Raw genomic sequence first — 10,800 nt, 5'->3', positions numbered from 1 at the left:
TAAAACAAAATCACTAAAGGTTCAGTTTTCTACAAACTCTGTTTCCAAAGCTTCTTGGAGCCAGATATGGACAGGCCTTCAGTATTTAACTTTATATCCTTGCAAACCTCACGTTGTACATAATGCAGATCCATTTCTTTGTCACCATGTTCACATTATTTTGTCTATGAACTGCTAGCCCCCCCTCCATTCTCCCTTCCGTACCTTTCCCTTGAAAAAACAAGATTGAAATATAAGAAAAAAAAACAAATAAATTCAACTTTAATGAATATACAGATTTAAAGATGATCAGTGAGAGCAATATGCAGCTCTTAACAGTGGTATCAGATAGGGACTTCTGCAAATAACTGCTCAGGAACCTCTTCCTTTATAACTTTGCATTCCATGTAGTATAAACACCGGTTTCTAGTACACGACTGTAGATAGACTTTACGAACACTGCAGAAAGTTGGCATAACTGCTCCGGGAACACTTACATGCTACATATATAAAGCACCTTTCTGGCACCACATTGACACTTGCATAGGAATCATGGGGAGATATTACTTCGTTGAACTGATCCCTGCAGTCTACTTCATACAAGATGCGACAGTCACCAAGCCCCAAGTTTTGGAGATGTCTGTGCTTGTGGGTGGGGGGGGTTACATCATGACCGACTACTCCAACAAATACCGACCTCTAAACCAAAGTCCTCCGCAGAAGCAGCATTGAAGCCCCACATTAGAAACATGTAAGGTAGGAGGGGGAAGACCACTTTGTTGCCAATGTAGTGACACACTATAAAAGTTCAATTCTACTCTTAGTCAGTAATAAAAAAATTAAATCCAGATTTTAAGGGGTGGTATCAGATTTTATTAGAAAAACAGAAGTCCTAAACAGTACAATGGTATTTTCTGATGCAGCAGGACAGACTTGAGCCATTTCCGATCTTGAAATTACTACTACTTCCCCATTGGCTGTAATATATATTTCTACAGTGATCCCAAACCCACCGAGTAGCAGAGCAGCAGTAATTATAGGTCTGTGAAGTCAGTTTGAGAGAAACTTGGGCGGCTGCTTACAGAATGGTCAGGGTGGCTGAGATTTGTTGCTGTGCAAGGTGAAGGAAGGGGGTATACTATAAATATATTCGTCAGTGGAATTCTCCGATTGATCATAGTGGCAGAAGTACAAGTCAAACAACGACAAGTATTGTAGTTGAGAAGAGAAACTAATTCTTTTCCAGGTACATAGAGGGGGGGGGGGGGGGGAAGGGAAATCGATGTCATCAAATCATTCAAAAATAAACTAGTCAGCAATATGGATGTCATGAGCTGTCTTTCACAGTCCTTCTACAAGCCCATGGAAGAGGACTTCAGTCGTATTACATTATAAAAAGAACATGCAGCAGTGAGACAGGAAGACTAGGTCCGATTTAACCACCATACGGTCCGGCTACATATCCTGGGCAAGAGGCGGATCAGCAGCACTGCTCCAAGCTACTAATCCTGAACACAAACCTCCAGGACACTGAAAGGTCATCTATGGGTGGTGGGACATTTATAAAAAGTTTTGTTGGGAAGCAAACTCGATGCTTGTACATTAAATCTTGGCATTGTTCAACATAGGTCAAAAGTCTTAGAAGTGTGTTGACATTTAAGATTTACACAGCAAGATGCACAATTAAAAGTTTAAAGAGCCGATGAATTCTAAACATTACGTTAAGACTGTCAAAAGAACGATGAGATGTTGTAATATATTTAAGATGGATTAATCCTTGGTATGCAAGTGTTGGCTTGCAAAAAAGTCCAGAACTTATTCCTAAATTTCTCTGGTAAATCATATCAATGTCTTCAGAAGACCCGCTCGAACTCCGATTGACTGGTGGCGGGATTCCTTCCCTGGTTGGCCGAGGGCTGAGGCATGTGACCTCCCCTTCTTCTGGGAGGAGCCAGATATTCGAACATGGACTGGTTGTGAGTGGAAAGCATGCTCTTCAGGTCGGAGGGCATGGGGTCAGACCAGAAGAAGTCGTGGTTAAGGGCATCGTCGCTGTCCGTCCTCTGAACCGGATCCAAAACCAGCAGCTTATCTATAAGGTCCAGCGCGTACAGGTCTTTCACGTAGGCCTTTAACCGTTCTTTTACTTTCCTCTTCTGACCTTTGGGCAGCTCCAACTTTTGGTATAGTTCATACTTGTCCACGTTAGGCCAAACCTGCAAATGTGGGAGGAACACTATTCAAATTCAACTCGTAGACTATTAAAACACCAGAATTGGTCACCAACACTTGTTACACAAAAGAAAACATAATGTACTTCTTTATGACTAATCCCAGATCATTTCTGCAGAAGCATCTCCCGGTAGCTTCCAATTGCGGCCATATTTCCCCCCAAATCACTCACCTCGGGGGTGATAGAGCCACACAACTGGCTGATGAGGGTCAGCTGGTGCTGTTCCGTATTTCCCTGCATGATGGGGCTCCGAGTCCACATTTCCGCCATAATACAACCTGCTCCCCACAAGTCAATCGGGGGGCCATAGTCACGCTCGCCTAAAAAAAAAAACAAGAGTCAGTTTTACAAATGGTCTTCATCCGTCATCTCGATCACATACAGGAATACAAATTATGGGAATAGGTGAAGCTTGCAGTAATGATCTCCAGTACTTGGATAGCTCATAAGACAAAAGGATTATTTATTTCCACCAGCTGCTTGTGGTAAGCAGGGTTATGGAGATCCGAATTATAAAAAGCAAAGCTGAGGAATTCAGCATTACAACATGAAGCGATTACAATCTGATTAGTCTTGATTCTTGTTTAGTAGATGAATATAACATTTTAAAACTAATTCAGTATAAAAATATGTAAGATTTAAGTTTTATCAGTTTAAACGGCACGACCACGACGTAAGTGGTAGAAGAGTTATGCTAGCCCCTTGGCTACAGAGGGGAGACAGGAGGACCAATCAGAAGCCAGAATAATGGTACCACGGGTAGGACGATCAGCTTAAGAATAATAAACTAAATGTTTTGTTTTTTAACTTTTCAATAAAACAAAAGTATTAATATAACTTAGACCAGCGTCTACAATCTTACCTAGAAGCAGCTCTGGGGGTCGGTACCATAAGGTGACCACGCGATTGGTGTATTTGTTGGGCTGGCTGTTTTTGGCCAAACTGAATGCCCTAGCCAGGCCAAAGTCTGCAAGTTTGAGCACCCCATCTCTGGTAATAAGCACATTTGCTGCCTTCATATCTCTATGGAGAATCTGTTTAAAGAGAAATTATATACAAAACAACATTTGTTAACATCTAAATTTTGAAAAGTAAAACTTTCTTGTTTTCAAACTGTAAATTTGCTAAAAATATTTGAACAATAAATTTAAATAACTCAGTTTTACAAAAATCAACTCATGTGGAGCACACATTGCAATTACTATATTAGTTATGATGGTCTAAAAGGTATTGTAAATAAACAATATGCCTCAAACTTCAGTTACCTTAACAAAAGGACATAAGAATAATATTATATAAACCATAGGCTTATTGTTGGTTTAGTATACAGATCTAGAATAGTGTTTTCTTTTTATTTATTATATTTTGATTGTATTTATTATCAAATAAAAAGGTCATGTGACCTTTAATATTCAACAATGGACAGATTATTTGAAAATATATATATTTTTTTCCAGCTGCCTTATGGTTTAAATACACCACCTCTGAATATTTACAGGCAAGAAGCCCAGAAACAAAAAGTCCCATCATGACCATTGTATTGCAAGTAGGCCTGCAAGATCGAATATATTTCTAAAATATATTTGCAAGAGATTGAGAATGTTATCTCATTGTTCCCAATTAAAAAAAATATATAATATAATATTTTAGGTGTGTAAGTCCTTAAAAGCTCTATAAAAAAACTTCCAGCTTAAAAAGGAAATGGAAGAACGCAGACAATAATATGCTGGGTATTTGGCTCACCTTGTTCCTGTGGATATGGTACAGGCCATTGAGCAACATCTGCATTACTTTCTTGATCTCGGAGAGGGTGAACTTGACATGAGCGTTGCTGAGCAGCCCGGCTAAATCGTGCTCGCAGAAATCAAACACCAGGAAGATGCTTCCCTTACATCTATTATACTGGTTCGCTGTGGGAGAAACTAGGTGGGCGAAAAAGTCTCGGAAAGGATCTGGCACTGACAGCATAAGCTTATACATGGAACATTCTGTAATGTGCACCCTTTGTCTACAGAACAGTGGATGCAGTCATTCCAAGAATGCCCCCTCAATGTCGTCTACGGACAGGCTGCATGCTCGGAAGTCCTGACTCAACCCACAAAACGATGGTGTCCACAGTGTGTAGGCGACAGGTGCACAAATGGCAGGAACCACAAAGGACCAAATTGTTCAATTTAAGCCGCCTCAAAATGACCACAAGGGTTTATAAAGTCACTTTTATAAAAAATAACCCCCGTGGTGTCTTACAGTACAGTTCAAAACGAATATCTTAAAGACTTATTGTTAACTTTGAGTCTATTAAGCTAATTTACACTGCACCTAGGTGCAAGATTTGCATTGTCCCTCAGCAACCAATCAGCATTTAGCTTACATCTGCCTACTGTGAGTTAGTCAATAAAACAGGGCATCTGATTGGTTGCTGTGGGCTACTGCAAATCTGCACCCAAATGCAGCGTTAGCAAATGATATGTTCAATTTGGTCGTAAGTAGTTTTGCCACTAACGTAGACCCCTTCACTGCCAGTGTACAGATCATGTTCCCAATGGATTGCATGTCTTTATTTATTTATTTTTTAAAGGGGGTTTATTTAGAACTAAAAGCCAACGTGTGACATTAAGAACTGTGGCACAGGTTTGCAAAACACAAAACCACGTTCTGCTGATTTTCCGTTTTACAGTAAAAATGGAAGCAAACATCTATCATTAAGAGCCTGTTTGTCGTTACCAGTGTTGTAGCTTCCATAAATGCCCCCCAAGGCATTGTTACAAGGGGAAACTTTTCATGGAACCATTAAATAGAAGGATTTTGCAAGTGAACACCTTGTTCTCAGATAATAGTGCACGGCAGTGACCAATCACCAAAAGGATAGGCAGGAAGTATGTAGTTATTTTGAGATATGATATCAGGAACGAGAGTGAGCAAATCAACTATTGTATAGTTTAGTGCTTAAAATGGTCTTCCAATGGGAGCAGAGATTACAACCAGTCCTCAGTACAGGCAAAACATGATCTTTATCAGCCCCCTGGCAGTGAATGGTGTCCTTTGTATATAGCCCCCAATCATGCACTCCCATCTCAGCTTGCTGCTAAGCACCCTAATTCTAAACATACCCCAAAGACCACGTGTGTACATGCACATGCGCTGGCGGATCGAAGACACAATACCGTACCTTTCGTCCTGCAGATCTCAATGAGATTCACCACATTTTCGTGTTTCAGCAGTTGAAGAATTTTTATCTCCCGCAGAGCAGTGATGGGGAACTGGAGATAGAACGACAGGAGGAAAACTTATGTATAAATCTATTCCCACACATTCTAAGAATAAAATAACGCGTTAATATAACCCTGTTAACCGGAGAGCATTTTATCCAGTGCACTGTGGTCTCTTAAGCCCCCCGTGCCGTAGAACTATTAGCCATTCAGGAAGAAAGGAGTGAACACTCAAGTATGACAGCCTGAATTGGCTTCCAAGAGGAGGTTGCAGATTGCACGATGGAAGCGCCCAGGCCGGCTTCCATTACACACCAGAGCTGCTGTATAGCAGGCGGCTGGGAGAAGTGTTTCACGGAGAAAGCATAGCACGATGGATAAAATGCTGTGTCCTGGGTACACAAGTCATTATACAGTGAAGAAAAAACACCCCCACTCCCCAAAACAAAAAAACTAGAGGACGTGGTGACAGTTCCCCCTTACACACAACGGAGGCATATGTATTGTGAACTGAACAAATATTCTGCCATGCATGTCTAAGGAATGTAACTAGTCTCCTGCAGGATAGATAAAACTTTCAAGATTACTAGTGAACTGATGGAATCGGTGGTGGTTTTCTGCACAAGTTGTGATATTGAAAAGTATACCATAGTTATTTAAGTCTAGTGGAGGATCCTAAAGTACACGGGAGGAATATAGTGTGTGATTTACTCCTGCAATGTTTCTACAGGCGTCAATATTTAACAAAGTATTTAAATGATCCACAAATGGTCGTAACCTTTTAATACAACAGAATGGTTCTATGTTACAACTATATCCAATGTACAGAGGATAGTGGGATAGTGGATAAATGACCTGTATTTTTTCTTTGAACAAGTTGGATGAAGGCATATACATATATATACATCCAAGTTATCTAAAAGGTGAAACCCCATTTTAAATATAGGGGCATGACGACTGGATGTGATGGACAAAGCCAAAACTTACCCCTTCCTTCTCATTCTCCATCAGTACTTTTTTCAGTGCCACTTTCTTCCCAGTCTGGCGGTGTTTGGCCTTAAACACCTCTCTGTTGAGAGAACAGACATCACATCTGAATGAGCAGGTCTGGAAATTTCCACAACTTGTCACAAGTAAAATGGAACATTGATTATTTTAAGCATATATAATATAGCTGAGCACTTTCCACTTTACAAACCAGAGACATCACTGAGGAACTGATAGGCTGCACGATTCCACCCACAAAACGGTTGTCTGAGACGACCGGGTACTAACACAAATATGCCGAAAATTCAATTATAAATGGAGTAGACTATACATTAAAATGATTGAAATCAACTGTTTTAGGACTGCTAATACTGACAGCTTTTCTACACCTACATATGTCCCAATCAATCTCCCTCCCCACAGGTAAGATTATATCAACTGGACATATTATGGGACCAAATTTTTATTGCTGCAAATGTGTTCAGTGGTGTTGTAGCAGACAAACCATTTAGTTCCAATGCCACAAAAACCCAGATATCACCATAAAACACACAACACTACATATAATGTCAACGTGTCCTACAGTGGCGGCCTAGTCTCTATACTGAAGACTGGAGAAACCCAACATAGAACTCAAAAGTGGACCATATCCAAGACATTTAAGAGTCTGGCAGGGGAATCAACAGCATGGATGCAGAGATAACCTGTTGGCTGATGTGGTCACAAGCAGAATGACCAAAGTCTTCTTACCATAAATTATAAAATGGTTACAATGTATTCATAGAAACATGCAATCTGGAATGGATGTGATAAGGCTTCTCAGTCCCAAAACCAAACTCTTGCCAAATTTGACTACCAACAAGAGACCAAAATGGAAAGCAATGCCTTGAATATGAAAGGGGTGACAGCACTAATTCTATGGGCTAGATTACACCTCACTTTTTATAGGCGTTTGCCTGTTTACCATGACTGCTTTAGAAGCACAGAAGGAAATTATATATATATATATATTCTGCAGCGTTGTACAGAGAACTCACTCACATCAGTCCCTGCCGCATTGGGGCTTACAGGAGAGACTAGGGTCAAATTTGATAGCAGCCAATTAACCTACCAGTATGTTTTTGGAGTGTGGGAGGAAACCGGAGCACCCGGAGGAAACCCACGCAAACACGAGGAGAACATACAAACTCCTCACAGATAAGACCATGGTTGGGAATCAAACTCATGACCCCAGCGCTGTGAGGCAGAAGTGCTAACCACTGAGCCACCGTGCTGCCCCCCAATACAGGAGGAATGCAGCAGTCATGGGGATAAATGATCCATTGAACAACCGATCCTACCCAGTCACACTTACACTCTCCTAATATCGCTGCTGCAGTATTTTCTGTGTGTCTATATATTACCAGCATTGAGATGTGAACAGCTGTAGCAGTTCTCATAGAGCTCAATGATCAATTTCACAGTCACACATTCCGCATTATTTACAAGCCATTTGGTAACATGCCTGTAAGAAGTCCCGTGTGAACGAGCGCTAAATGGGGAACCAGTTCAGTCATATATTACATTATGTTAGTCTATCATACGGATAATACAATTTCTGGACCAGATCTGCACAACCACAACAGTAAAATGGCTCAATTTTCTTTTTAATCTTAAATTTATAAGGCAACACAAGGGTACCACAGCACCATACACTGGGGGTTAGAACATACAACAAAATAAAGGTTTTCATTAGTTACTTTTACTATTCATAATGTACACTAGTGGGTATAGAAAAAGTGAGGGGGCCTTATCTGCGTTGCCCTGAACGTATACCGGACTGGAAGCAGCAAATAGGAGTGGGTATAGGATAAACCTAAATCCCTATAGTTCATGTGCAAATACAGAAAGTTCTCCAAAATCCTATAGTAAAGCTAGGTACACACTACACAGTTTTCGTCCAATAATCGGCTCAATCAGCCGACATACGACCGCTCGTTCAAAAGTCGGGTCAGTGTGTGTAGTGACACGATGGTGGAAAGTCTGCCCAAATGGACGATTGTCGCCTCATTTGGTTGGTCGTACCGTTTAATATTTTCGTTCCAATCTCGTTTCCGCTGTGTAGTGTGTATAAACTTCCGACCGATCCACAACAGTGAGTACGAAATTACAGTCATTGCTCACGACAACATGGCTGTAAAAAGTCGCTAAAGGGACGACCGCTCTTCCCTTTATCGTCCTAAACAAGGCTAGTGTGTATGCAGTCCATGGACCGAGCGATCGCATGTAAAATCGATTGGCGTAAAAAGTTTGTGGAAAATTCTGTAGTGTGTACCCAGCTTTAGGCCACTTTTTGCATTTGCACATTAGATGGGGTACACTATTCACTACAGAATATATGCATTATTCCATCATACAAGGCATATCATTCTAACTATAACACATACATATATATATATATATATATATATATATATATATATATATATATATATATATATATATATGGCACAATTTGACTCATTAATAAACATAGAGATGTACTAATATGATGATCACCTGCCCATGCAGGACACATATTTAGTGTGACTTCCGGGATAACAGACAATGGGGCACATTACCCAGCTCCTTACCCGAAGGTCCCCTGCCCTATCTTGGCCAGCCGCTCGTACTTGGACACCTCGTCGCAGTACGGGAACTCCATGGCGTCGTAGTTCTTGGCCATGGCCGGGATGGAGGTGGAGGGAGGGGGCGGCTCCGACCCGGACGGACCTCTGGTATCCAACTCCGGGCCTAGGCCGCCGCCAGCCCCCTGCGGCCTCTCCCGCTGCTGGGCCGAGGAGTTCAGGCTGCCTGCGGCGTGGGAGATTGAGGCTGCCTGAGCCGTCTTGAAGCGCATAGGGGAACACACCGCCTGGAGGCTTCAGCTGGGCCTCCCGAACTGGTCCAGGCCCGGTCTCTGTTGCCGAATAAACCGGATGGAACGTTCAGCTCGCCGGCGTTCTAAGAACTCCACTGCCGGCGTTCTGAAGGCTTCCGGTCCAGCTAGGCCTCAGTGCGGAAGTAACCGTCAGTGTCCGTCCAGACGTGTCACACGGACTGCTGACCCCCAATAATTACACAGATTTATGTGCAAATATCAGTAATGTGGGCAATAAGTAGTGATCACAGTGTGATCAGCTCGGAGGGCGGGAATTTAGTGTCAGGGCGGATACTGGGGCTATGGAGGCGTCTCTTACTCAGCATGGGTCTAGTCAGGACTCATTATCATAACATAAAGGTGTGAAAGTGAATAGAACTCCTGATTACACACAATCACCTCTCATCCAATCATCTTCCATGTCTGCAACAGAACTAGTCAAATATTAAGTATTAAGAAGCCAACATGATGTGGAAATAATTTAAAACCCATAAACTCTATTAGACAATAGTGAGATTGTTGGTTGGAACCCAGAATATTTAATCAAGTTACCATTGTTATAGTGACTCTGGATCAATTTCATTCACCATCTTTAGCAGAATATTATGAAGACTTTTTTCACATTTGTGTGATATTTTTGCAACATACTTTCAATTTTATTATTGTTGGAGGGATAATAAATTGGTTTTAAATTATTTCAACATCGTGTTTGTTCGTTAATACGTAATATTTGGCCAGTTTCGGCGCCGTAGGGGGTATTCAATTGACCGCAAGTTGGGTTTTTTCCCCGCAGCGTTAAAAAAAAAAAATACACGCGGGTTTTTAACCGCTATAGCGACCATTTTTAGTTAAGGCAGAGTGAAAACTCGTGCAATTTAATTGAAAAATAGGGAACGCTGCCCCCCGCACGTTAATCATTGTGTTTGCGAGTTTTTAGGGGACTGAAGGGGAGTGTTTAACGCGGTCATGTATAACACAAAAAAAGGATTAGCGTACATTTTCATACATTAGATTGTACTACATAACCATTCTATTGATAATATTTACATTACAGTACTTTCTGTAGCATTTTTTTATTTATTGTTTACTATAGAATCATCTATACCATGTCAAAACACATTAGTACATACATATTTGTACCAAAACCATACATAAATATATTTTTAATTAGTGATTTTTATTTTTATGGTTTGTTTTTTTCATTATTTTTTCATAAGAAAATCAACTTTTACATGTTAGGCATTACTGATAAACATAGTTTATCTTTTTTTTCATTATTACATGATTTCAAATAGTTTTCTTAGATTTTTTATTTTTATCACACCCCAAAGAGGTGCGAGATAAGACATCATATTGGCCTGTTTAACGCGCCGCGTTAAAAAACAATTGAATAGCTTTTAACGCGGCTGCCTCTCGCACACCCTATACTTTCAATAGACCTTATACTGGAGTGCGAGAGGACCGTTTCATGTAAAAAAACGGAGCGTTAAAAA

At 40.8% G+C, this 10,800-nt stretch overlaps 1 protein-coding gene across 2 annotated transcripts; it reads right to left on the bottom strand.

Moving 5' to 3' along the window:
- Positions 1-231: 231 nt before the first annotated feature.
- Positions 232-9,617, bottom strand: CDK9 (cyclin dependent kinase 9). 2 transcript variants are annotated; one of them, XM_075185153.1, is made up of 7 exons: positions 9,021-9,617; positions 6,409-6,490; positions 5,382-5,472; positions 3,956-4,134; positions 3,075-3,246; positions 2,384-2,532; positions 232-2,195 (listed from the first exon to the last, which is right to left on the bottom strand). In XM_075185153.1, exons 1-7 carry the CDS (start codon positions 9,284-9,286, stop codon positions 1,833-1,835), a joined length of 1,302 nt encoding a protein of 433 aa, XP_075041254.1. In that variant the 5' UTR covers positions 9,287-9,617; the 3' UTR covers positions 232-1,832. The 2 variants fall into 2 exon arrangements, with proteins under 2 accessions (XP_075041254.1, XP_075041255.1); XM_075185154.1 differs by having other exon boundaries at positions 3,956-4,122.
- Positions 9,618-10,800: the final 1,183 nt, after the last annotated feature.

Source organism: Mixophyes fleayi, chromosome 9 (genome assembly GCF_038048845.1).
Source record: "Mixophyes fleayi isolate aMixFle1 chromosome 9, aMixFle1.hap1, whole genome shotgun sequence".
Taxonomy (NCBI): Eukaryota; Metazoa; Chordata; class Amphibia; order Anura; family Limnodynastidae; genus Mixophyes; species Mixophyes fleayi.
Note: the sequence above shows the minus strand (reverse complement) of the source record. Positions and strands in the feature narration are given on the sequence as shown.

Excerpts from the sequence above, each read along its gene's own strand:
- CDK9 (XM_075185153.1), bottom strand. The coding sequence starts at position 9,286 with ATGCGCTTCAAGACGGCTCAGGCAGCCTCAATCTCCCACGCCGCAGGC. Across the intron at positions 5,473-6,408 it reads TGGAGAATGAGAAGGAAGGG|TTCCCCATCACTGCTCTGCG; the intron begins GTAAGTTTTGGC and ends TTCTATCTCCAG. Across the intron at positions 2,533-3,074 it reads ACCCCCAGAGCTGCTTCTAG|GCGAGCGTGACTATGGCCCC; the intron begins GTAAGATTGTAG and ends TTTTTTTTTTAG.